Source organism: Falco rusticolus, chromosome 7 (assembly GCF_015220075.1).
Source record: "Falco rusticolus isolate bFalRus1 chromosome 7, bFalRus1.pri, whole genome shotgun sequence".
Lineage (NCBI taxonomy): Eukaryota > Metazoa > Chordata > Aves > Falconiformes > Falconidae > Falco > Falco rusticolus.
In genome coordinates, this window is record NC_051193.1 from 3789859 (window position 1) to 3817038 (window position 27180).

The 27180-nt window shown below is 46.6% G+C and overlaps 3 protein-coding genes across 3 annotated transcripts in view; 1 reads left to right on the plus strand and 2 right to left on the minus strand.

The window, feature by feature from the left end:
- SPG11 (SPG11 vesicle trafficking associated, spatacsin) overlaps window positions 1-187 on the minus strand; it is a 35589-nt gene extending 35402 nt beyond the window's left edge. The window contains exon 1 of the mRNA XM_037396251.1: window positions 169-187. The gene's annotated coding sequence lies outside the window, so the exon portion shown is untranslated. The remainder of the gene's footprint in view (window positions 1-168) is intronic.
- A 381-nt stretch (window positions 188-568) lies between these two features.
- CIAO2A (cytosolic iron-sulfur assembly component 2A) lies at window positions 569-8757 on the plus strand. Its single transcript, XM_037395033.1, has 5 exons — window positions 569-797; window positions 4156-4320; window positions 5301-5350; window positions 7149-7194; window positions 8280-8757. The coding sequence occupies exons 1-5, from the start codon at window positions 671-673 to the stop codon at window positions 8375-8377; spliced, it is 486 nt and encodes a 161-aa protein (XP_037250930.1). The 5' UTR covers window positions 569-670; the 3' UTR covers window positions 8378-8757.
- Window positions 8758-23613: 14856 nt separating this feature from the next.
- ADAMTS7 (ADAM metallopeptidase with thrombospondin type 1 motif 7) overlaps window positions 23614-27180 on the minus strand; it is a 50791-nt gene continuing 47224 nt past the window's right edge. Inside the window, exon 24 of the mRNA XM_037395381.1 lies at window positions 23614-25457. Coding sequence (XP_037251278.1) covers window positions 25285-25457 — 173 coding nt within the window. The 3' untranslated portion in view covers window positions 23614-25284. The remainder of the gene's footprint in view (window positions 25458-27180) is intronic.

A 27180-nucleotide genomic window follows, 5' to 3' on the forward strand; every position in this document is an offset into this window, starting at 1 on the left:
ACTGTAGTCTCCGTGAGGGCCGGCGGGCAGAGAGTGGCCTGCCACCACTCTCGCTCGGAGTGGCCGAGGTAGGCGGCTGCCTCTGGGGGCCTTTACATTCAGCCTTCCTTGTAATAAACCATTAACCTTGAGCCGTCTGAAGAAGCTCCAAACCTACAGCAAACCTACCCCTCATTCCCACTACCCAACCCGCGCCTCTTCCTGCCGCATCTCGCGGCTCCAGCTTGGAAAGGACATCATGGCGGCTCCCTCCCACACTGGCCCTCAGACGCTTAGTTACCACCGTTATTTGGGAATTGTGGGGTTTCCCGGGGCAAAGCGCGGCATGCCGAAGGTATTTGTGCCCGTACGGACGGGCCTACCGGCGCCGCGGCAGCTCCGCAGAGCCCAGGCACCGTCGGGAGCCCTGCCCGGAGCCGCTGAACCCCCTCGGCAGCCCGCTTAGAGAGGCAGGCAGCCCACTAAGAACCCCACGCAGTACCGAAATCCCGCCAATCCTGAAGGAACGGCTTAGCCCCGCCCCTGGGCGGAGCAGCCACTGGCTGGCCCCGCCCCGGGCAGGGCCTCGGCAACGGTGACCTGGCCCCGCCCCGCCCGGCGCTTCCCGCTGGCGGCGGCGGACGGTGGCCGCGAGGGTCCGGTCCGCGCTCTCCCATGGCGGAGCGGGAGGATGTCGCTGGTGCTGGGGCTGCTGTCGCACACGCTGAGCAGGGTGCTCTGGTACTCCGGGTTGCGTAGGGGCTGCCATGCCCCCCGGAACCAGGCCATGGAGCAGGACAAGGCGCTCGAGGTTTACGGTGACTGTCGTGGGGCTGTTGGGGGTCCAAGGGTCGCCCCTCGGGGCGGCGGAGGGGCTGAGGGGTGTGTGAGAGGCCCTGGGGGCCGGTGCTGCTGTGCCCTTGGGCTGTGAGGTGGGGGAGGCCAGGCCCTGCCCAGCTGTGTGCTGGGGGGGGGGGGGGGGGGGGAGCAGCCCGGGGGGGGGAGGGCGGTCCCGAGGGGCTGGAGCGCGGGTGGCTGCTCCTGCGGGGCAGGAACCAAGTGTATGTGGCTTGTGTGAGGACAGGGGTCGCTGCCAGGGGCGTGGAGCGAGGAGGGGTTGCCCCTGGGGTGTTGGGGGGCCCGGGAATATTCAGGGAAGGGTGGGGGCCTGGTTTGGGGGCCGGCTGGCTCTGCCCAGCCCCGGGCTGCGTCTGGAGATTGGCGGATGCTGTGACCTTGGCATGGGGGGGTGCCGTGGTCACTGTGGGGGTCCTGAGCAAGGAGAGCGCTGAGGGAACCTGCCCCGCTTGGCTGGTGGGTGCTGCTGCTGCTGCTTCCCAGCTCCCCAGCAGGTGGGAAAGGGGCTGGGCTGCAGGGGTGGGGGGTCACCCTTTGTGTTTCATCACCTTACACAGAAGAGGAGCTGGACACACCTGGACAGGCAAGTCATTCCAGAAAGGTCAGCCAGCTAGTCCAGCAAAATGGAGATTTCTGTTCCTTGAATGACTGAGTTTTTGGTAGAACCTGGAGAGATCTCACCTCTGGAAATGCTACACATGGGACCTTGCAGGAATCCAAAAACATCGTCAAGCTTTCCGGCACAGGGATTTTGTCGGCAGTTAGGAGTAGTGTGAGGATTTTATGCAGCACTGTACGCACTTTTATCTAAAAAGAACAAAAGAGGAAACAATGTCAAGCAAACTCGATGTTAAAACTTGAGTGATGGTTAAATATAGGTACTTTGAAACATTGGTGGTTCTAAGTAATAACTTATGAACATTAGGCATGTGAGTAGTCCTGCTGATTTCAGTTCATCCGGAGGGTTATACATGTGCATGATCTTTGCAGAACTAAAGCACCTGTCTGTGTAAAATCTAGCTTTCAAAGACCAAAGGCATCCATGAAGTACTGCGGAGCTAAATCAGTGACAGTGTTCCTGTCACTGCTTGGTAAAGGAATTAATTTCTCTTGGGCCTTTTCACACAGAAAGAGGATAACATATAAAAATAGAGAAAGAAATTTAACAGAAATTACAAGGAAATGTGTCTGTGAAGATACCTGTGTTGCATGTATATGTGAAGTATTTTCTTGTTTGGTTAGACTTCAGTAGTTGGCTAAGACTTTAAGCAAAAAGTGATACTAGAGCCAGAACAATGGAAAAAAGGTGAAAATACTTGTTATTGGTCTGACAAATGAGACTATTAGTCTGTTTGCTGGTAAATATTCTAATAGAGCTAGACAGCTTGCTTGTTACCATCACGATCCTTAATGTAATTGAGGGGACAATTGTCAGTTCTTCAGGAACACAGAACAAATAGCCTTGTGACTTCTGTTGTGTCTTCTAGGTTTGTAATTCAGCAGCATCACACCCTTATGATGTAGACAGAGAAACAGAGGCTGGGGGCTGCAGCTGCAGAATGATTCAAGCGATTGTCTGCTTCCGTGGAAGTCAGGGAATGGGACTCAGTTCTCTCATTCGTCCCAAGTTTTGTTTTATGGTAGGAGCGATGACAACTTTGGAAAGCATTTCCCAGCCCTGCTGAAAGCATTACCTAGGTCTTGAGAGCAATCTGAGTAGCCCTTGCAGGAGGGTGAGAGGTTCTGAGAAGGGTGAGGTGAGTACCAGGAGTAAAAGCTTATACAACTGTACAAACTTCCTTGCTCGCCAGTCAGAGACTTTAGGCTGTATCTGTGATTTCAGGCATACCCTTCTCAGACGGATGGATTCCAGACAGACATGAACTACTGTTCCTGCCCACTGGCTGCCTGCTTCCTTCCTGCCTGTAGTATGGCAGTATTAGTTCCAAGTTGTACTATGCCTGGGATCCTTGTGGAGAGGCTGGGCCTGGCAGCTTAACGGCAGGAATGCGCTGAAAGCAGCTTTGCAGCTCTCAAGAGCTGCGTGAGTCTGTACCTGAAGATAGACTCAAGTAATTTGCTGTAGTGAAGGCAGCTGTCACATTTGCTTTGGCAATGCAGTCGGCTATTGTAGTAAAGCTATTGGTAGGGCTACACTAAACATAAAATCACTATAGCTAGCTAAAAATACCTACCCATTCTTTTTTTTTTAACACGTTTAGGTTTTTTTAAACTGATCTTAACCTGTATCCCTTTAGTTACCTTGTTTATACCAGAAATGCTCGTACTTGCATTACTAAGGGGCAAACAACTGCACACAAGGCAGAAGTGAGGGAGAGGTGACAGCTGGGAACTTCCTAGGTTTGGTCTTCACTGTCAGAATTAGTGTTTCTTCAAGTTACGCTGTGTACATGGCACAGATGTGAACAGGCTAGAGATCTCATTGCCTTGCCTTCTGTGTTCCGTTACTCAGCAAACACATTGAAATGCAGAGACTTATTTTTTTCAGGCTCTTAGGAAGTGTACTGAATTAATATATTCTCTTGTGCATAATTTTTCAGTGTCCTATAATCAAATATTGTAGCTTTTGAATATTACTTTAAAACCTTTTGCTCTATGGAAAAGCAACAATAAATGTAGTTCTGTTTCATTGTGTAATGAAGTCTCCTTAAGCTAATCCAGAACACATTGCTTCTATAGAAGGCAACACTGCTTATCATTTTCTATACAGGTATATTAAACCTAGTTGATCCCCATGTTTTAGAAGCTAAGGAAGTGACCGTGGATACAGATAAATATGGATTAGTATATTTTTTTTATATTGGCTTTCCTTAAGATGGCTTCAGAATCTTATCTGGGAGGCCCAGGCTAGGAAGCAGAGAGAAGAATAGAAGGAAATCTGGCTTGTCTTGTTAATCGGTTAGATTTTGAAAAACCTGAAAGGCAAGAAAACCTATCTGAAATATTACATCTATGTATATCTTTTGGATGGGCTAGTATTACATGACATGTAGTTCCAAAGGTAATACATATCTTTTAATAGGCATGTTTTGATTTCTCTTCATTATAATGGAATTGTAAAAATAATAGCAAGTTTAGAACTGGAATGTGGAAAGTTAGTGCATAGTGAACAGCAAATGCCTCAGTTTGCCCAGTTCTGAAGCAACTCATGAGATGATGTAGCACTGATATTTATAGCTCTGTCTTTTCTGAACAGGAGCAAAATGAACAATGCTGGGAAGATGGTTTCTAATAAAAGTACCTTTTATTAAATTCAAGAAAGCTACTTAATTGTTGGTCACTTGTCTTCTGCTTTAGATATAATCCGTACTATCCGGGACCCAGAGAAACCTAATACTTTAGAAGAACTGGAAGTGGTAACGGAAAGCTGTGTTGAAGTGCAAGAGATAGGTGAAGACGAATATCTGGTCATCATCAGGTTTACACCAACAGTACCTCATTGCTCTTTGGCTACTCTCATTGGTAAGATTTCTCTTTCATTAAATCTGTAACAATGAGCATAAAGTTAATTTTAGGTTGTCTAATAACATCAGTTTTAGTTAAATTTCAGTATTGCTTTGCCAGCAGTTTGACCAGAGAACCCTGCTACCAAATGCAAACAAACAAAAAACTAGAAGAAATGTGGGGACATCCATCTATTTTTATCAAGTTAGGGAAACTCTTCAAAGAGAAGCTCTCAAAAATCAGCTGGGAAGTGGTACAGAGTTCCTTCTTTATATTCTCCCCATTATTTTAATAATGTTAAATTGAAAATTTAGCTCTTAAATTTAAAAAAATGTTTAAACTTTATGATTGCCTCCCTTATCTTTCCCATACTTTATGGGCTGTTCTCTTTTCCCACACATGGACAAAAAACCCCACAGGCAATCCCAGAATACCAAAAAGTTCTAAGCTGTTAGGGGTTTGAAAGCAGTTAAGTTGTATGAGACTCTACACTAGCTTGTTTTGCTTTCTTTTATTCCCCCTTTTTATTTGTGGTGAAATTGCATCTGAAAAATCACATTTGAGATCTCTGAAATGATTTGTTTAAATGTACCAAGGTTAGCAACTTTTACCATTTTAGATCCACACTAAGATTTCTCAGTCTGTTTTGAGGATTTAAGGGAAAGTAAGTCTTTAATGAAGAAGTACGTGTATTTATGCCCAAACAAACCCTTGCAGCTTTGCCTAAAAAGCAAAGTATAGGTAGTGAAGCATAGATGTTTAGAGACTAGAGACCTCATAAGCTTGTACAGCAGGAAGGAGCTTAACTGAGAAGCTACAGCCGAAGGGTCAAACTGCACATTATTTGGCCTCCTCTGTGGCTTGTGCTGCTCAGAATACAAAAGGAGAAGGTTGTCAATTTTACTGGTGATTTTTGATCGTTAAATGTGTCTTCTCTGAAAATGCACCTCAAACCTTGAATTTTACAAGAAAATCTCTGATCTGTTTTGTTTAAACAGGCCTTTGTTTAAGAATAAAACTGCAGAGATGTTTGCCTTTTAGACATAAGGTAAAGTATCTGTTCTGGAGCGTGCTTTAAACTACATGAGTATATGCCAAGTGCTCTTTAAGAGTGTGTATGCTGCAAGGATCAAGTAACTTGCAAGATGTGATTAAGGATAGGGTCTTCTTAAAGCTTGTCATTTACCTATGGTGGGAGTGAATGTTGTGGTACAGCGTAGCACCCAAAGGGATCTGCGAGTAACTGCGGTTATTCCTTTCCTTTACAAAAGACCATTTATTGCTGCACTTCTGAAGTGCACTGTGTTTCGAGGGATTTCCTCACCAGCTGTCATTCGGGTTCTTGCTTGGTGGAAAAGAGGGTGTTTTCAAACCCCACGTTACAAAGTGTTGGAATCATTCTTTTGCCTTGGGGAAAATGAATTTGGCCTTCTGCAATATTTCAATCTATCTAAGCACCATAAATATAAAATTAAGTTACTGACTCTGCTGTACTGTTTGGAGTATCTGAGAGTTGTCTCCAGCGGACCAACCCGCTGAGCGAGCAGCCCTGAAAGCCAGAGAACTGCTCTGTTGCCCGTTGGAAACCCATTAAGCGGAGTTCCACTGCTCTGTGTGGGCATCGTCTAGGAAGTAAAAACTTCAGAACGGTTTCATTAGAGTTTAGAGGAGCTGCAGAATTCAAAACTGGAACTTCATCGAAGGAATATATGACCTGTGTCTTGGGAACTGTTGTATAAATTGCATAATGGCCTGACCTAGGTTAGTATGCTGTCCCTAACGGAGGCCAGCCCTCACTGTGCTGTTGGAGAGTAAGAGACTATATAGGTAACAAGGGGTTAATATATCCTTAAAGAAAGCTATTTGGGCCTTAGCAGGAGCCAAGAGTGGACCTTTTATGACAAACATAGTCTTTTAAATAGAGCTGTAGAAACTTGCCCCAAAGAATTCCAAATATAAATTAATTAGCTGAGGATTTCTGGTGTTGATCTTTTTGTTGTTTTGTTTTTATAGTTGCTAGCTTCATCTTTCTAGCTAAACAGTGCGAAGTGAGACTTGCATTTCTAAAAAAATAGGCAGACAATGATTTGTTTTGCTGGACACATGGTAACAAATAGGTTTAGCTTCAGCGAGATAAGGTAAAAGGCATAGGAATTATTTACTAGGTTTTCTTTTGGTACATCAATTTTCGAGATCTCCTTGCAGCTTACTGTGTGTGAGGGGGTTTTGTTGTTTTTTCCAGGCCTGGTAAATGCATGAAGGTGATTTACGTCTGTTTCGATTCTAGTCTTGCAGTCTGTTCCCATGCAAGAAATAGAGACTGCATCACACTGCTATTTTCAAAGAGAGTATCTGTGATTCTCATCATTGAGCAAAACTTACTAGGAACATTTTATTAGGAATCTCTTCCTAAGGATGTCTTTTCAAGACTGCTTAGCTTGTGAAAGTGACACTTGCAATTCTGGTGGCTTTTAAAGAAATTGTTCCTGAGTTGTGGCCTGCAGAGAGCTTGCTGAGAAGGTCGTACCAGTTCTCTGCCCTGTTTGCAGTAGCCTAACTGCAGGTACTTTTTCACAAGAGCAGTTGATATTAGTGAGGAATGAATGGCTCCACAATTTTGAAGAAAGATTGTTGGGGCCTCTCTGAAATGGGGGAGGAGATTGTCTTGTGACTGGGTTGCAGTGAAGCCGAAGATCAGCTCTTAACATTGATCCCCTTTTGTTCTGTGAACATTTTCAGGAAGTATGAATTACATGTATCTGTACTGTATGATTATTTTTTTCTTCCAGTAATGAATATATTCAAATGTTGATGTATGCATCTAACATTAATGATCTCTCCTTTAGCTGGAAATCTACATATCTGAAGGTACACATTCCACTGAAGAAGACAGTAAGTAGAGCTTATGAATGACTGCTGTTGCAGATTGTGCGTTTGTGTTCTTTGGAGAAATCTTTTTCTTCCTCTACCTTACTGTTCTTTTCAGAAATGAATAAGCTGTTAAAGCTTTAAAATGAAACATGTAGTTGAGGCTGTTTCAAAAGCTGTTTTGGTACTGTGAACAGATGCTTGTTGGTGGTTTTGGTTTTTAAAACAAACAAAAAACCCCCCACAGTTCTTGCAGGTGTTAAGTTGTGTTTATAACAAAAGAAGTTGCTACTGTGTTGCAAAATAATTAACATGAAAAGCTTCCTGACTTGAGTGGTCTCCCTGTCTTAACATAACAAAAATATGTTTCTCAGTCAATGTTTAAAATAAAACTTACAGGACATAGACATTCTTTCGAAGCTATAGCTGATCACTCTCTTAAGCAGCTGTTAAAGCCTTTGCCCAGGCAATGTCCCAGGCTTTTTTGTTCTTAAGGATTAGATATCTTTTTGTGTTGAAAATTGGTTCTTTTGATTAAATGATTAGAAATTGAACCTGGAGAACCTGGACTACTAATTTGTCATGAGTTTCATACTTGATTTTAAGACGTATCGTAAAAGCATCTTGCATTCTTTTCCTAAACTAGAGAAGTAACAAAAATGTTCAGTTTCTGATGGGTTTTTTGTGACTGAGCTTTCATTTGCTTTCTTCCCAGTTTCCTGCTAATCCTCTGTCCTTTGACTACTGTCTCTTGAGCACGCACATATTCTTCTTGTCTTGTCATCCTTCTATTGTGTCTGGCACAACCTTCTTATTTTAGGCCATGCCACTTAAATGCCTGCCTGTACAGTGCTTTATAAGCTGTTGTACAAATGTCAGTTTTGGCTATTATGCAAATAATATCTTCCACCTAAAGAGAAAATTGAAAAGAAAGTGGACACACTGTACTGTTACTATAGGTTTTCTCAGTCTTTGAGCTGGGTGTTTACTAGGTTTGGAAAACCTTCACTGGACTATGTTATCTTGTATTTGTCACCTTACTGATGCAGTATGTGTAAAGTACCACTGAAAACTACTTCTGACTTTGCTTTTTATGTGATGTCTTGCAGTCAACAAGCAAATCAATGACAAAGAGAGAGTAGCAGCTGCGATGGAGAATCCAAACTTGCGTGAAATTGTGGAGCAGTGTGTTACGGAGCCTGACTAGTAGCTATAATACAGAGTTAATCATTTTGATACATTTCTTAAAATACCTTTGTTTAAAAAAAAAAAAAAAGAAAATAATAATAATCAAGGCCTTGAGTTTAATACTTGAGTTCTTTCTATCTTCCACATGTTTTTTAAAAGAAATTGTTTATAAGATAGATTTAAATTATGATAAATTAGTCTCTAAAAATAAAGTGAAGTGTATAGTGTTAAGCATTTGTAATTTCTGGTGTCCAGAGAAATATTTTATGATTAAAGCAAAACAACACATACGTATTGCCTTCTGACAGACATTGTGATATAAATTCCATTTTGCAAGTTAAATTTCTACATTGTTTCAATCACTGCACTGTAAAAATAAACCAGATTCTTGTACTGAAATGCTGCTTTCTGAGTTCAGAAATTGTCTTTTTTTTTCTTTAAGCTTAGGTTTAGATGGTTGGAGAAGGAAACAATTTAATTCAAGTTCTTTGTTGATAAACACGTTAAAGCTGAGATGAATTCAGAGAAAGAATTTGGAACAAAGGGACTGGGCTAGAACAAGGTAGATTTTTACGGGGATGCTATTCCTGCTAAATATTTGTGCTTTTTTTCCCCTGTTTAGTACATGTTTCTGATTCTGGAGGCTTTGCTTTATAATTATCCTGAGGGTGAAGTTTTCCTATGGACAAGGTATTGCCAGTTTGATGCTGCTTTTCTTACGACTTACCTGCAGTGTGGAAGGTGAGAGAACCCCACAGCCCTTCATTCATTCCTTTGGTTCCCACTGTCCTGTTTCTTTTTGCTGCTCCCTCACAAGTCTTATCTGGGGTATCCGTAATGTTGCCAGCTGTCATGTTTTCTCCCTGGAGAAGTTCTCTTGGATTAGTTTCCATTGCAGCTGTAGATTTGACCATGAATTTACCTTTCCTGGAAGAATTAAGCAGATATTTCTCCCAGCTGTTTCTCTCCCAGTGGAAGTGATGCTCAGCATCTGCTGTACAGCCACAGGAGGGCCGCAGTGGTAAATGTGTGTGTGTAGGGGGAGAGGCTGCTGCCATCCATCTCTTGCCCCATGGCACTGACAAACTATTTGGGTATCCCAGGGGTGTGTTATCTGGCCAGTGTCTAGTAGTTATCCCCTGCAGTGGTTCATGAGAGATTTAGGGAGCTGTTCCTCCGTGAAACAGTGATTACTCTAGGGAGCTTGTGTTTGGTTAAACGGTGAGAAATCCTTGGGAGTTCAGTGCAAACATCTGTTGAGATTTCAGGGATTTGTAACCATTTTAATAATAAGCCACATAAAGCTTTCCTGAAGGCATGGAATGATTGAATGGACTCCAGCTAGGCTACGCGTTATAATCAGTGGGAGAAATTTTTCCCGTTGTAAATGAGTATCCTGACACATGTCACAGCTGTGCCAACAAAAGCTTGTAATCTCCCTGCTTTCAGTGCCAAAGTTATCTTAAAAACAAACAAACAAACAAACCAAACCAAAACAAACAACCCCAAAAAACCAAAGAGGTGGGGGGAAGGTGGGGGAGAGAACAGTCCCCGTTTTCCATAGGTTACTGCACATCTGCAGAGCTGTCAGTTCTGGCATATGTGTGGAAAATTACTTTTCTTAACTTCACTTACTTGGCTTCAGTTAAATTTTACGTAAATTTCAAAAGCCTTTGTGCCCTCATTGCTCATTTTGAATTTAGCTTGAGAGGTGTATGTTGTTAAGCAGCACCTTCTGTGGATGCTTCTGTGAAGTGTAATTAGATGTAAGCTTAATTGTGTGGGACACTGCTCTGCCTACTACCTCAGGTATTCAGCAGAATATGAAGGGAATTAGCTACTTGATTGCATGGGAAATTAAAAACTTGGTACTTTTTCCAAAATAAATAAAAAACCCATGGACCAATATTTTTTTTCAAATCCTACTTCGGGCAAAACTTAAAATCTGTGTATTTAGACTCCTGCTGGAATGGTCTATCATGAAGTATCCTAGAAGACACATTTTGCAAAGTTTTCTGTTGGGGTTTTTTTTTTGTTTCCTTGGTTGTTTTTTTTTTTGTTTTTGTTTGGGTTGTTTTTTCAGCTGGGAAGACTCATTAAATGGTCACTACTTACATAAACCAATTTGTTTTCTATGGAAAACAGGTAGAGATGTTTTGCTGTGCCATGCCATTAAAACAGAAGTATAGAACAAGAGCAATGTTTTTCTTCCCCACTGTTTGCTCTTTAATAAACTAGTTAGATGATAGCCATTGCAAATTGTAGTTTAAGTAAATACATTTTGCAGTTCAGTTCAATATAAAGGATTTATTCTTTGTAGTTACTTGTCATCATCAGCCCAGTACTTCTAATACAGCTCTTCTTCCAAAAGTTTTTGAATTGCTAAACCTTGATGTACTATGACACTTGTACTGTTCCTTGAAACTTCTGTTTTTGTTCATTGCTCCATAAGACTTGCTGTCCTGCATCGCATCCAAAATGGCTTTAAGGCAATGTTTGAAATTCTGCACAAAGTCAGTGTAAAAGAGTGTAATACTCCATACAGAAGAGTCTCGATTTCCATTTTAAAAATAAATGTAAACTGACTTTGTTTCTATTAAGTAGAAGCAATATGTCATTTTCCCCCCTCCTTTTCGAAAGGGGAGAAACAAAAGCAAAGGATTTTTTAACTATGATTTCTGGAGAGAAGGAAATGAGCAAAGCTAGAAATGTTTTGGAAGTGCTTCCCCATGAGGGGGAGTGTTGAGGAAAGAGCACGCCATCACAGAACAGTTTGGGTTGGAAGATTGGACCTTTAAAGATCCAGCCCCCTGCCAGGGGCAACTTCCACTGGATTAGATTGTTCAAAGCCCCGTCCAGGGATGGGGCACCCACAGCATCTCTGGGCAGCCTGTGCCAGCCTCACCACCCTCACAGGGAAGAATTTTTTCCTTCTATCTAATAAAAATCTACCCTCTTTTTGTTTAAAACTGTAATCCCTGGTCCTAGCATTTCAGGCCCTGGTAAAAAAATATATCTCCAGCTTTCTTATAAGCCCCCTTTAAGTGCTGTACGGTCTCTCCAGAGCCTTTTCTTCTCCAGGCTGAACAACCCCAACTCTTCCAGACTTTCCGTAGGAGAGGTGTTCCAGCCACTGGATCATCTTCATGGCCCTCCTCTGGACTTGCTGTCTTGTGTTCAGGAGCTTTCAAAAAACCTGTGCCTTCCCTTCCTCCTTCTTTTGTTTTCCTTTTTTCATTCTTTAAGATCATGTCCTTTTGCCTCGAAGGGAAGCCTAGCACACCCACCAGCTGCCTGGTTTCTGTATCCTGGGTCCTGGGCTGCTGCCGGTGCAGGGGATGGCTGAGAACACACAAGGCTCCTGGCAAGGGTGAGGGTAACCACAGCTCCAAGGCTGTTACTGTTTGCTCTTTGTCTTTGCTTTTAGTAGGCTACTTAATAATGGTCCAAGATGTAAATATATGGGGGCAAAGATAATTTGCTTTATCGGAGTTCCAGTTTACTCTGGTTTAAAGCTGCCATTAGAGACTGGGGAGTTCTCCCTCAGAGCTGTCTCTTTATCTTCCAGTTCTACATTTTACATTTTTTGCCTTCAAGCAGAAACTTTCCCAGAAAATTTTCATCCCTTGAGAAAACTTGTTACCACCAGACATCTCAAAATAGCAATTACATGCCTTTTTTTCCTCCTTGTCTCCTGCTACACCAGAACTCACAGGTTTGATCTTTCATGCCGAGATTCCAGGAACTAGATGGGAGAGGTCCGTTTTCAAGTGTGAGACTCAAGCAATGAAGAAAACCCCTAAACCCTCTTACGTGTTTGTAGTAAGAGATGTATTCAAGAATACTGCATTAAAGAGAGATCTGGATTTGTATCACTTAAATTTTAGAGTGGTTCTGTCTGTCGTTAAGCGTGCTGCAGGTGTAAATTGTGCTCCAGAAGTGCATTTTAAGTATAAAAGTGAAATGCCTTTGACGTTGGCAGTTGTTTGGATGCTCCTTCTGCCACTGCTCTTTGGGTGGGTTTGATGAAATCTCTGTGGCAAAGCTACTTGCATCGAGTGCTGGTGATTGACAAGACAAAAGTTTATTAGTTATTTCTACCCAAGCCATTTTTAATCATTCTGATATTTTTAAGCATTACTTTAAAATGTTATAACGACAAGAAATGTAAACAACTGTTTGCTTTGGTTGGTATTTGTTACATGAGAATATTTCTTGTCCTGGGTGGATTTTAATGAAAATACTTCTTTAAGCATCGTACCAGGATGCCATTGACTGAATGATCAAATAACGTCCTGCTCTAGTAGGCCTATAAACTGAATGGATTTTCTTTCCCACTTGATAACAATTCTTTTTTTTAAAAGCAAGAAATTTAGTATTTTTGTAGCACAATACACCATTTTGATGACATTTCCATGAGCTGTTGAAGCTTCTTACTGATGGATCAACTCCCACATAGAAAGCAGCAAGAGAAAAATAAGAAAATCTTGTTTTGATTAAACGTGCCTTGCGCCAGACAAGCACATCTTCATGCCGCTGCTATGTAAGCAGAGACCCTGCTTGTCAGCATTCATCAAAGGAAGGAAACGGGCAACAGTTTCAGCTTTACACTGAAATGAACACAAAGCTTTAATTGCAATGCATCTGGCATTGCCCGTCAAAAATAGTTACAGGAGGGAGATATCTCTTAAAGTAATGGTTTTACACAGAGGGGGAGGATGCAGAGAGGTTTTGGATTTCCCCACCTGTGCTCAGTCCTGTGGTACCTGCTTCTGCATCACCCCATGTACCCGCAGGTGCAGCTGCTTTTTCTATTCCCTACTTGGATTTTGCCACAGTCCAGAGACAGCTGTTTGATGGATCAGTTTTCATTTGAATCATATGTCCCAGAGGAAGCTTCTGCTAAATAGTTTTCAAGGGATGAAAGTCTGTGAGCAGGAGGGAGGGCTCTGCCCGTACCCATGCGGTTTGCATTGCAGAATTACTGGTGCCCGTTGTGTGCTTAAAGCCTATTGACCACGAGCAAAGCCTCCCGCAAAATTCAGCAGGCTTTGGGAGGGTAATTTGTGCTCAAATTACACTAACTGTTCCAACTTACATGTAAGTATATCCTTAAACACCATGAAAAATACCTTGGGAAAAGGAAGAGGCTTTTCTGGGGGAGGGAAACCGCAATGATTTGCTTTATTTCTCTAGAAATTTAATCCCAAGGGGGTTATCTTATTCCATTCCCTGATCCAACACAAAAATGCTCCAAGTCATCCTTTCAGAGTCTCAACCTGTTTCAAATAACCTTTAATTTAAATAAACAGCTTCTGGATTGTAATGTGATAAGTGAGTGTGAGATTTGCACATAAAGGGCTGAGGACAGCAGGTGAGTGCTGTTCAGCATCTCGCTGCACATGAGCACTTGGAAGCCGTCTGTAGCCCCAGTCTCCATGCTGCTGATGGTATCGGGCCAGAGATGGCTAAAATATTTCTAAATGCCAATATGGAACTTCAGAGTGTTATTTCTCCTGCAGCAATGCCGGCTTCCGCTGCTTCAGACACCCTCAGAGCTGCCCACCCCGCAGGCTATTTGCATCCGGACGAGTCCAGCAAAGCCTTGCAGCTTCCCTGAGAGATGGATTTGGTTTCCAAGACTTTTGCATGAAACCGGGAACCATCTTGTGTTTCAGTTGCAATTGCTAACTCCTGCTTAGTCACAGTGATAGACGGAGCTTGTGACCTGGGTTTTTAAAAACTTTACTTTTGTTGGAGGACAAAACTCCTGCCCGGAGAAGGTCTTCAGCTCTGAAGAGCCAGTTGTTCTGGAAGCTTTACACAAGGGATTTTCTTGGTGTCAGTGACACTGAGATAAAGTGACAAGTGGGACATCTGCAGCTTGTTTAGCTTCCTGAGTAGCGCAGGTCTATTTCAAACTACTAAACCCACTAAAACGGATTTTTGCAGATGATGTTTTGCTCGACAGATGATCAAAAGATGCTATTTTCTAGAAATACTGTATAGCTGAGGTCTAACCAGGCCAGCAAATGTAGCTGTGGTAAAACATAATTTCCAAGATATAATGTCATTTTTGGTAACAGCTTTCTGCTGTGTGCCTGCAGGGTTTCAGCACCCGCCAGCACAGATTTGTGTTACTGAATGTACGCGTGCATCAGGCAGCTGCCTGGAGGTACCAGGGACGGGCTGTCTTAAGCGAGGTACGTGAGGAAGACCTCCTGGGAAGCAGCGAGTTATTCTAACCAAGGTCTTAGGAAACATTTGCTTAAGTAATGAATTTGCAGTAGACCAAAAAGTAAGAAAACCTCATCTAGAGAGGACTGGAGAGGATGCAGGCAGGGATGCCCCTGTGCCTAACAGATCTGGGGAAGTGCCAGGGAAGGACTTTTATCAATAAAGAACCTCAGCCCTGGCTTGGAAAAAAATCAATTCGGGAAAAGCAAATTTGTTTTTTTTTTAACTTTGAACCAGATTTAAGGCACCTCCTTCCGCTTCTGTCTCTTCCAGGAGAACGAAGCATCCCTGCACAGAATGTATTTTACTGCCCAGGCAGTTTGACTTTCTGAAACCTGGGGGAAGGAACAAGAGTGCATCACTGCGCAGCGCAGCCGGAGCGCGTCCCGCATTACAGCCTCGCTACCTTGAAGAGGTTACTATAGGAAGATAAATGCCCTACAGGGACGTGTTAAATGAACCTGTGAACGTGAACTGGCATTATCTGCCAGCTGTTTTCCTGGAACTTGGTGGTTTTTTTCTGCTGTCCAGCGAGAGGGTTGATATTTTCTTTTCAGAATGAAGATATCTGCTGTGAGCAATATGGTTTTGTGAAGTACTGCAGCCACGAGATACGCAGCTCCTCTTCTTGGCTAAGTTGCCTGGTAGTTTGCTGAGTGCCTGGTGCCTGTGTGCAGCCTCAGGCTGCGCCGCTGAAATGGTGTTCCTGTCTCAGACTAAAGCTTTGCACAGGGAACAGGGCGCTGATAAAGGAAAAACTTCTTTACTTTGAGGGTGACTGAGCACTGGGACAGGCTGCCCAGAGGGGCTGTGGAGTCTCCTTCCCTGGAGACATCCAAAACCCACCTGGATGTGACTCTGTGCAGCCTGCTGTGGGAGAACCTGCTGTAGCAGGGGCTGGACTGGACGATCTCCAGAGGCCCCTTCCAGCCCCGACCAGTCTGTGCTGGCTGTAAGAGGGCTTTCCTTGGTCCTGCAGTTTCCGCTTCCTTGATTCTGGGATCATTAGCACTGATGGCTTTGTGCTGGAGCATGGAGGCTAATGTTTTTCTTCAGAGTGGCAATTCAGGAAAAATGGATCTGATCTCTAAAGCAGGTCTCTGAAACCAGGAATATTGCCAGTTCCTCTGGGGATGGGGACTGGGAGGTGGCTCCCCAGGGCTGGGCTCTGTCAGCTCAGAGGGTACCTTCAGAGCCAGCACACTTTTCAGCATTTCCATGTAAAGTGGGGTTAGGAGCTTTGTCTCTCCCTGTCGCTGCTGCCCTGCAGACCAGGGTGGGCAGATGCTGCGCTCCCACCGCAGCCGCAGGGTTTTGAGGTCACCGGGGTGGCAAAGCCACACTGCGTGGCAGCAGAGCAATGGGCAGTGAGCAGGTCATGGACTGGTGGAACAGGTCAAGGAGGGTCATATTGGGCAGGATCTTAGGTGCCTGAGGAACATAGGCTGTTTCTTGAAACTCGGGAAGACAGGCACGTGTCAACTGTCCTCACTATCAGCAAGTAGTAAAATTGTCCCTTCCTGTTATTATTAATATTTTGCATTTTCAATAAGGAGAACCGACTGCAGAGGGCACCAACAAGCCACAGAGTGATACTACAACCAGTCATTTCTGTCTGCTGGGTGAGGAGCATCCCTGCCCTGGGCTCCTGCTGCCCATCTCAGTCGGCATGCTCTCCCAGTATCCCAGCTGGGCTGCCCCGCTCCTCGGCAGCTATCTGGCACCAGGTTAGCATCTCATGTGGTTGGAGAGCAGTCCAGGTGTTTGCTGGAGAAGCTGCGGATAAACTGGGAAGTGGAGGAGCTAATGCTGGCAGTCTGATGTGAGCTGCGGTGGCTTCTGCAGGGTTTTGGCACTCTGCTCCTGCCCATGGCAGAGGAGGCACCTTTCACGGCAGGACTGCGGGCACCGGGGGTTACACCTCTGCCAGAGGCTCGGAGGAATCCAGGGAGTATCTGCAGGGATGTGAAAGGAAGCAGAAGACAGCACAGCAGCCCCTGCCACCACGTGTGCAGCATGGGCACCCCAGCCAGGGCGGGTGCTAGTGTGGCACTTTCATCCCAGATCGCCCGCCTGGCAGGAGGGAAGTTTCCTGAGCCCAGGGTCAGCTCCTGCCCCACGGCTCTGCCTTGCCCAGCACAGCCTCAAACCACAGCGTAAGCATGGAGGCAAGCCCTTCCCCACCTCCAGTTCCTCCTGAAGGAGCCAGCATTGTCCTCTTGCCCCTTTGCTGGGCTCCCACAGCATGCAAAGGCATTTGTAGCAGCTTCTGTTTTTCCAGGGAGGACATAACAGATTTGAAATCACATTTCCAATCCCAGATCACCAGGCTGCAAGTCCTTGCAAGCGAGGTGTAAACTGTGAGGTAAAGGGACCGTTTGCTTACCTCCTTGGGACCCTCAGTTGCTGACTTGCATTTGTGCTTCAAGGAGAGCTCAGCATCACTGGATGTAAATATTTAGAAATACCTATATGCTAAAAGTAGCTCGATCTCTATATGCAACTGCTCCTTTACCATCTGTAGTGACTAATACACCCCCATGTAAAGTTTTTGCAAACAAACCCCATGACCCATTTGTACAGCCCTGCTGCCTGCAATGGCAGCCCCGGGGTGGCTGTGACCTGCTGGAGCACTGCTGGGGCTCAGCACCCCAAAGCAGTTGGGTGATGGCTGTTCCCCTGCCTGAGCCCCCCACCCAGAGCAGCTGACTGCAATCAGCCGTCATACAAAAGCCAAAAAAAAGATAAAACAGCTAAATTCTTCAAATCCTTTTCTTGCTGTCTGGCCTCTGCTTTTCTGACCCTCAGGGCCATGCTTGTGAAACCTTTCTGTGTAGTACAAGGGTTTTAAGAATAAGAGAAAATAAAAACATCTCATTCTTAGCTGAAGAGGCATGGATGGATGTTGTGAGCTATTCCTGGGTCTTGTGGACTTTGTTGTCTCCTTGCATGCTCAGGTGGGACCGCATCCATCACTGGTCATAGAATCACAGAACTGTAGAATTGTTTAGGTTGAAAAAGACCCTTAAGATCATCAAGTCCAACCAGTTGTTGCAGCTGATGAAGGACTGATGACATCTTTGGCTTTTTGAGGATTAAAATGCTCCAGATGAGATCACCTGGTGTGGACAGAAGCACCTGGGTAAGATTTAAGAGCCTGCAAAACACAGGTGCTCTGAGAGGGTGACTCAGCTGCTTCTTGAGATGCGGAAGGGTTTTAAGTGTTATTGTTAATAAGAGACATAAACAACCTCCTCCATAAAATGCCTGCTGCTTCCCAATTAATGAGCTCTCAGTTCCTTCCTGTCTCCAGCTCTTTGGAAATGTCTGGAGGTGACCAAGGGAGGCACGAGGTCTGATTTCTAACATGAGGCCAAAAGCCTCTGGCTCCTCTCAGAGAGGCTTTTAGGAGATCCTGATGAATAAATAGATGCAACAGCAAAACACGAGCTACAGCTTACTGCCCTAATGTCTTCTTCATGTAGGTTCTGCGATGCTGCAATCAGGAGGAGCCTCAAAGTGTTTGCAAGCACCACCCTGCTGCTGATTGCTGGGATGCTGCTGCTGGTCCCCCATCTCCTGGTCACGCATCTCCCCATCAACCAGCCGAGGTGACTGTTTAAAATACTCCCATTCCTTTCTTTCCCCTGGAAAAAGAAACCCTGCAGGACAGCCCTGCCCAGTCCCTGGGCAATCGCAGCCCAGCAGTGACTGCGGGGCTGGGGAGCACCCAACACCCCTGCCCATCACCGGCGATGCTGAACGCCTGCCGTACCCCCGTGGCCTCTCCCTGCTGCTCACGCTGAAGCCACCAGGCTTCCTTACCCCAGGTTCAGCAGGTTCACATCTCCGTTGGTTTTCTAAGTCTCTCCTTGCTTGGGGAAGCCTCCCCAGCAAAGCTGGCTGAGCTCAGTATAAGTTTGCACTGATGAACTTCTGCAAGCTGCTTCCTTTGACTAAGCTGTGCTGATGGACAAGACCTTGGGCTCAGCTTTTTTTAGAAGGCCTCATTATTTTAGTTATATCTAATAGTTCTGTATGGCTCTTCCCCTTCCCAATCTCTCCTGTCCCACTGTCACCACCTGGGGACAATTCTTGCTCAGGCAGCCAAAAACACTCTTGGGGCAAGTAATGATGCAACTGTGCAGCTCTGCAGGGCAGGGGGCTTGGTCTGACCACCTTCCATTCCTCTTCCCCAGCCTGTGTGGGGTTTAACAACACTGGCTTCAGTCTCCTTTTAAAGTCACAAGCCTTCTTCACCAATTTCCCACTGGATTCTAACCCAGTTCTTGCCCATGTTGTTTACTGCCCACTAAAAAGCAGCTTTCACATCTTACAATTTTTTTTTTTTTAAATAACACCTGCCATCTGTCTCCAGAAACTGGGCTGGACCGGGCTCCGCCATTGGACATGGTGTGGAGATGGCCAATTTACTCCTACCTCTAGTAAGGATGAGGGTGAGAAAAGGTTGTTAAAAAGATGCTGGATGGAGGTGGGAGAAGAACTGGGGACTCTGGTGCCTCCCCAGTGCTGAGCACAGCCAGCCTCAATGGTGCCTTGATGTCAATGGGTTACCAGGCTGACCTGTAGCAAGATCAAATGTTTAAATAAAAGGACAAACTGAAAGCCTATGGGGAAACTAAAAATATTTCAGGGAGGTTTTATATTTACAATTGGTTCTGAAGAAAACCAGGCAAAGCCCTTTGGAAGTTCAGTTTTGTGGATGTCAGGACAGCTGGAACAGGAGCCACAGCTGCAGGCTGGAAAACAGTAAAATCTGGGAAGAAAGATCTTTTATATAAATCAGTATTTCTGTAATGAACACAGCCAACTGACCAGGTTTAAATATTACTGTGAAGCAGCAAGTGGCCTAGCTAAGGGGGTTAGTTCACCCTGAATTTGCACTAAACTTAAGACAAACTTAAATCATCTTCTGTTTTTGTCTGAGCCGCCCGTAATAGCCCCCGTGCACCCCAAGCTGCTCTAACAGCCTCCAGCTACCAAACCACATCTGAGACGAGCATTTGAAATGTACACTTTGGAGTTGATTGGCTCCAGAATCAAGTTATTTTTAAAATTAACTCCATTAACATTTTCTCGAGAATGAAGCCTGTGCAACATTAAAGTTTTCCCTTGTTCCAAATCCGCCTTCTTTGGATTTATCATCTGTGAGTCCAAAAACCGTCAAGTGAAACCTGTGAGCAATTCTTTCCCCGTTCGGTAAGTACCAGCTGGAGGTTACAATAGATTGCAGGAAACTTAGCTGAAATCCTCCTCCAAAACCATATTGTTTGTTCTGTTTCCTCTGTGGAAAATATCGGACAAGACTACTTAGGAGTGTCTGTCAGAGCTTGGTGCTGGGTGTACGGGGGGGCTGGGGTCAGCCAGGTGCCCAGGGGGCACGGGGGAAGGAACTGGCGGAGGAGGCTTGGACAGACCGTGGCTGCATTTGTTTTCCTAAAGCAACTCAGCCCGGCTTCCAAGGCAGCTTGGGCATTGGATTACTTTGGGAACAGGATAAATCTAAAATCTAGAAGCTCAGTGCAACCTCTTAGAAGAATTTTGGAAAGGCAGTTCCTAATCATTGGGAAGCTTTACTTGCCAAAAATATAAACTTTCCTGGTTTAAACTTTCTGTATTTGGGTTGTGTTGGGTTTTACCTTTTTCCGCTACTCAGAATTTTGTCTTTCACTTCCCCTCAGCTCTTCCCTTCTTTAAAAGATGCTGAAACATTTAGGTTTTGATTTTTAAAGTAGCGCGGAAGGCAGCTGCCCTGGGATCGATAGCCACCCTGGAGATTCCTGCGGAGGGATGCTCTCAGATCTCCAAGCACCAACAGGACCCTTGAGCTCAGGACCCCTGCAGTATCTGTACCCAAGATTTGCCAGCACCATGGCAACCATTTTAAGACAGAGCATCACAACTTTTGGTCAAAACCCCACATCTGCTGGGGGGAGCCAGATCTGTCTGGATCCCTCCAACCTTTCCCTTCCAAAGTCCCTGGGGTTGAAGCTATTTGAATGCGAAGGGACAGTTGTTTTCAAACTCCAGTGCAGTCAGGTATTTACCAAAGACCTGGCTCACAAGGAGCTGTTTCAGCCACTTACTTCCCTGAATATATTCTTAAACATAAAAATATGTCTGTCTTTTATCAAATAAAAGGAAATACTCTTACTGACAAAGCGTCTTGACAACTCCCGGGCAGACTGGGGCTAGTAAACCTGAGTGTGGGACTAACGGCAGCTATGTGCATGATGTTGCCCAAAGCTGTTTCTTCCTCCATCCTCAACATCCCAGTGATCTCTGCTTTTTTTCATTTCTGCTCAATTTTGGCTGCAGCCCCTGGTCACCCCCTCTAGCACTTTGGCAAGTGGAGCCCAGGAACCCTCCAGCTGCTCAAGCTGAGCCACGAACTCACCTTGCAAACATCACACTTGCTTTCCCAATTCCCTATCTTAGCAGCGGTGACAGCGAGGGGTCTTGCTCCATATATACCTATATATGTATATATACATACCTATATATGTGTACGTGCAGAGACTCAGCAGGTCTCCATCAGCCTGAGCTGCCTGCCGAGAAAGACACAGTCTACACCACACACCCCAAAGAAGTCTTCAATGACACAAAATTAAAAAAACCCCTCATCCGAGAGCAGAGATGTAGCTTCGGTATTGGTTGCTGTTGTCATTAAGCTTGCCTATATTTGTATAAATGTACATTCCTGCCTTAAAAACCAGCCCTCAGCTCCAGGCAACCCAGTACAGACATCCAGCCGGTGCTGGGAGGCAACCAGGCTGCAAGAACAAAATTCCCTGTAGCCTCCGACAGGCTTAGCGGAGAAACCAAATGTTTTTCAAACAGGCCAAGTAAAACCGAGTGGCCAAAGGTCGGAGAGACCTCGACACCCCCATTGCTACGGCTGACAATGAGTGGGAATCCTCCCCTTTACTGTGCGCCAAATGAAGCATGCGAGTTCTGCAGCGCTGGTCTTCAATGGGGTCTTTCTGAAGTAATGAACCAAAAGTATCTTACAATGACAAAGTGAATGCATCCTGGTCACCACGCATCCTGTACCGCTAATGAAAAGCATGACTTAGGGCTTTCCTTCTGTCTGCACTGGGATTTGGGGGAGGCTCGGAGGGGAAGGCTCTGCCAGGGTCTCCAGCCGAACACACGCGTGTTCTCAGCGTGACCGGTGGCTTCCTTCTGCTCTGCTGGGGTCTGGCTAAGGACAGCGGTCACACCGGGCACAGAGCTCAGGGAACTCTGCAATGGGGGGTGGGGTGACATATTCCTGCTTTTCTCTTTCATCCTCTGCTCTAATTAACCTAGCAAAAAGGATAAACTTGCTTTCCTGGCAAACCATCCTTAGATACCCTGGGGAAAAGCATCTTTCTATTTCAAGCATCTTTTGATTCATAATGACTTTCCTGCTTTTCTTTGCACACTACTGCAGCAGTTATTTCTGAGTAACATCCTTCTGGTGTCAACACATTAATAAAAGCGTCTTTAAAAGAAGAAGGAAAAAAAAAGGCATTTCTAGTTAGTTCCTTGGTTACAAGGAGCAAGTGAAAACACGGATACTAACAAAGCCGAGTGAGTAAATATCCAGATCTGCTCCTGGGAAAGGTCTGGCTTGGCGGCGAGGAGCTCTGCATGCACCTGCCCCTGCATCCCCGTGGCTTAAAGCAGATTCCGTCACCAGACAAGTCAGGGCCAGCGATGGCACGGCCGGGAAGCCACGACTGCACCAGTTCTGGAGAGCTTTCCATTGACCATTACAGCTGGTTTTCCAAGCTGTAGGTGTCAGTGAAAAATACTGCAGGTATTTAAGCAAGATGTGTGTGATTATTACTCATAATACAATGGATGTGCTTGTAGGAGGCTGGGCTTATTAGGTGGCTAAAAATCAGATGAAATGCCCTTCCAGTGGAGATGCCCACACTGCGACGCAAACTTCTCCAGCCTCAGCACCCACCAGAAACCTCTGCAATTTGGGAACCACTGGGCTTTTGGTTTACAGTAATTCCTGCTGTTCCCGGTCTGAGTGCTTGGGAACCGGCTCTGCTCAGAGCTTCCCAGGGGGACACCCCAGCCCCACCGCTGTGTTGTGACAGCTGAAAGCCATCGCAAACCCGGGGCTTTGGATGTGTCAGGCTTGGCCCTTCTCAAAACAGAAAGGTTTCTGGGTTGAAGGAGGAAGGTTTTCCCTGGCTGCTGCGGTTCCGTGTGCCACAGAGCCCCAGCCCAGATGGGGCTGCAGGGACACGAAGGCACTGGTGGGCATCATGCTGTGGCCATGAACCAGCAGCTGTGGCTGTGCCAGCCAGGGACGCTCAGGGACCGGCTCCACGCGAGGGTGTGTGGAACACGGGCCGGGCTAACAAGAAAACCTGCTCGCCAGGGTGCACGGAGCTCTCGCAGAAGCTCAGTGCCTTTGATTTAGGGCCTGGGTCATCAGTGCGTTCCCAAAGGTTTACGTTTGGCCAGGCTGAAGCAGTTAGGAAACAGCAGCTGCTGTTAGGTCCTCCCCTCGGCTGCGATCGCTCCTCTGGCATCCCCGACACCATTGCTCAGACAGACGGTGCCATGGGTTTGGCTGGGTCTCCCACGGGAGGGATTATCCCGTGCCCTCATCCCAGCTGCGGATGTGACCCCGTGCATGGGCAGGTGCCGCAGGAGAGGCTCACCAGGCTGGGTTGCCACCAAAATGGTTTGCAAAACCAGAGCAGGCAACAACACAGCACAGAGGCTGAAGCCTTTTGATGTGCAAGTCACCAGTGGGCTGCCAGCCCTTACCCCATCGGCTCAGCTCACATTAATCACACAAATCCCAGTTGCAAATGGCAGCCTTAAATGATTTTCAGATGCAAACTGACTCCCCCTTTCTGCTGCAGCTAAGAGAATAATCATACCCCTGGTGTCGCCCATAACGAAACCATCTCCACTTAATTGCATTTTCAGTGAAAATTCCCTTGAAATTCCCTCAAGGGGAAGGGAAAATATGAAACCCTACCATTTCCTTCAGTAACTGTTTAATTTAACACACTCGTGAGCCATAGCCATTAAACCCCAACATATTTAGTGGCTATCCCACAGCAAAACCTTGGAGCATGATGGTAGCATGGGACGGGTGGTGCCAGTGAGAAGGAAAACAGGACTGAACACAAGCTCTTGAAACATAAACATTTACACCACGCTGGAGAGGAATCAAACACAAATGCTGAAGTCATGGCTTGTGCTTTACATACAAATTACACAAAGGAATTTCCCCTGTTACGGGACCGAACGTTGCTCCCCACAGCAGAGGTGAAGAAGAAACGTGCCCCGGGCTGTGCGGCCGCATTGTACCCGCGGCACGGCCGATGCTCGGCTCCAGCCTTTCTCCGTTCCATGCAAGGAGGATTGCCTTCATGGTATCCCAGTTTTTGGGTGTCCTCCATAGCCTGAAGAGTAATACAGAAAGGAATTCCTACCTAAATGCTCCTGACCCTCCTCCTGGGATCAACCTAACAGCAAATCCTCCCTAGGACAGGGAGGGATTAACACACGACACTCCCGGACCGGGCAGTAAGGGCTGTGCCGGCCAAGTGCCACTCCTCATACAATATTGGATATCCTAGTTAAGAGATTCAGCTAACCTTAACAGAGGTGAATCTATATAAGCAGGAGAAAAGGTTTTTAGCTTGTAAGAACACAGAAAAACACCTTAACCGACCATTAAACTGCTACACCGTAACTGCATACAGAAATCCAGGGGTATAAGTACTTTGCTGCTCATGAGGAAGGATGCAGCGAAGGGGACGCGCTGCTCACCACCTGGGCCAGAGCAGCTTTCCCTCTCCTTCACAAATACATGCAAAGGGATGCACAATGGGTCATTTCACTCGCGCTTTGGTGTCCCTAACCGTCCCCTCTGGGCAATGGCTTTGGCAGAGAAAGCCAGCAGTGGGGAGACGAGGGTACGGAGCCTTTGCACCCACTGTGAGCCCTGGCCTTGTGAGGGTAACTGAAGCCAATCCTTTATTCCTCTCCCCCGTCTCCATTTCTTAAATTACGGCTATTTAGCTTCAGTGTGTAAACATTTTAATGAAAATTACAGAAATGGGTTGCCAGCTTCAAGTCCCTTAAGGAAAAAAAACCACCCTAACCCAAACAGTTGGCTGTACTGGTGGAATGCTAGATGCTCACTTCATATATATAAAAATAATAATAAAAGTCAAGAGTTTTGTGCTGGCCTGCCAACACCATCAAGAGGCTGGAAATGTCAAGTGATAGCACCATAAGCATTTCTGAAAGATCTTCCCCAAATTATTGCTGCTTTCGGTTTCCCTTCCCCAAAATGTTTCCCCACCGGTCACCCAGTGGCAGCGTGACCCTGACAGAGGGTCCCAGCTGCCCCAGCATCTCCCATGGGACCAGCGGGACCTGCACACCCAGCCCACGCCAGACCTTATTTTTCAGACCGATGGTTTGAGCACCGTTATAGTGTAGCACAAATAAAAGAAATCAAGCCTTCCCCATGTTTTGAAAGAGCGCTGCGCCGCTCACAGGCGGCACCGTCCGGCGCTGCCGTGGGACGAGGCAGAGCCACAAGTCCTGGCTGTGACCCAGCTCCCTCCACCACCACCACGCTGCTCCAGAAGCCACCACGGGTCCTGGTGCTTCTCACCCTCGGGGACAATCCTGTCACCTTCTGGAGGCCCGCTCATCCCCACGGTCCCGGCCGGGTGCCACGGGGTGCCCGTGCTGGCGGCAGCTGCGGCAGCACTGGAGGTGGACCGTTGGGAGGTGGCACCTTCCCAGGACCCGCAGGGTCTGGCAGAAGCTGAATGTCAAGCGGTCGCGCTCGCAGACGAAGCCTGGAGGGGAGGCAAGAGGACAAGCACAGTGTTATTGCCGGTGCGCGGTTTTCAGGCATCTGATGCAGAAATCGGCAGGCGGTCAGCAGAGACAAACGCAGAGCCCACCTTCACCGGGGCACCGAGCATCCTCACTGTTTCCAATTGCCAGCAGAAATAACACCCGCTGCAGCATCTCTCTGGGGTAGCAAAATCATATGGGGGTGCGGGGCCAAGCCCAGGGCTCGCTCCTGGGGTGGAGGGTCTCTGCTGGAAGCCTGAGAGAGGTGACAAACCTCCCCGCAGTGACATCTCCTCCCAGTCCCCAGCCTTCCCCACACCGCCAGCAGGACGCAGCACAAAGGCGATCATTCATTTTGCTTTGCATTGTGCTTAGATTATTTCGAGAACCGGCACCATCTAGTTTGCTTCCTGCAGGTGTCTTGCAAACTTCAAAACAACATCGGTGCTGCTTTGAGGACGAGCTTTGTTTTGGGAACCGCGGTTGCGGTGCCAGCACCGTGTCCTGCTGCGGCGGCAGCGCCCGGGCCAGCTGCAGCAGTGGCTGGGATGGCCGTGGGTCGCAGCCTGGCCGCCCCAGCTGAGTCACTCACAGGCTGAGCAAACTGTTTGCAGAAAGTACTTCCTCTCTGCAAACAGTCTGGAAATCACAAATCCCTCTCCGGGGCCGGGAGTGCCACGTTGGGGCGTTAGGTCCAACGCTCAGGTTCACAGTGCGGGGGGAGATGCGAGTGCTGTCCCAAAGAGACCTTGCCCTTGGGGTGCGATAGGATGGAGCATCCCACCACCCCAAAACACTCTCACACCTGCCACCGCATGCAAATCACGGTGTTGTACAAACCATGACGCTGTGCAAACCACGGTGCTGTGCATCCCATGGGATGGCGTGGCATGCAGTGAGGAGGGGACAGCCCTCCCCTGTGCTGTCAGCAGTGGCTCCCAGCTCCGTCACCAGCCAGACCAGGTTCAAACAGGCTGCAGCTTGGCTTAGTTACAGCGTCAGAGACCAATCACCAAATATCCATCGTTCATAAGAATATATAGTTGGTTTGCTTTAATTTTGAGTTTACTCCTTTTCTATTTTATATCAAAACAAGCGTGAGCCTCCAGCATCTCACCTAATTGTGTAAGACTTCTTTAAATCACATCAGCTCTATCTAATCTTACCTTGCGTACAATTGATTAAAATAAATGACAGCTCTTCTCTGATAAAGGGCAGAGTCGATGCTCCCCAGGGTGGACGCGCGGGGCTGACACCCTGGTCCCCCTGCCCTGCCTCTCCCCAGACACCCTCTGCCTGGGACCACACCAAGCAGATCCTACCAAGGCCCCCCCTCACCCAGCACACACTACATTACACTATGGTCCCCGCCCCCCCCCCCCCCCCCCCCCGATGCAGAAGCGGGGTAAGAAAATGTGCTTTTTTCTCTTCCTCAGGACTCTTTTCTGCTGGGGAAACACTGGAACTGAGCTGAGGGAGCTCTTGCTGACCACTGCCCCTCGCCATCTCCCCTCTGCGAACAAAAGGCTTTGCTCAGGGAAAGGCTGCTGCCCGATTCCCACGGGGACGAGCCGACCCGCAGCCGTTAATGCAAAGGCCACGGCAGATGCTGAACAGAGACTTTTTCCCCCCATTTGGGATTTCAATCACAGCCCTCCCCCCTCCCCCAGCCCATCAGGCAGGAGGTCACTATACTGATCTAAAATTAATTTTCTATTTCAG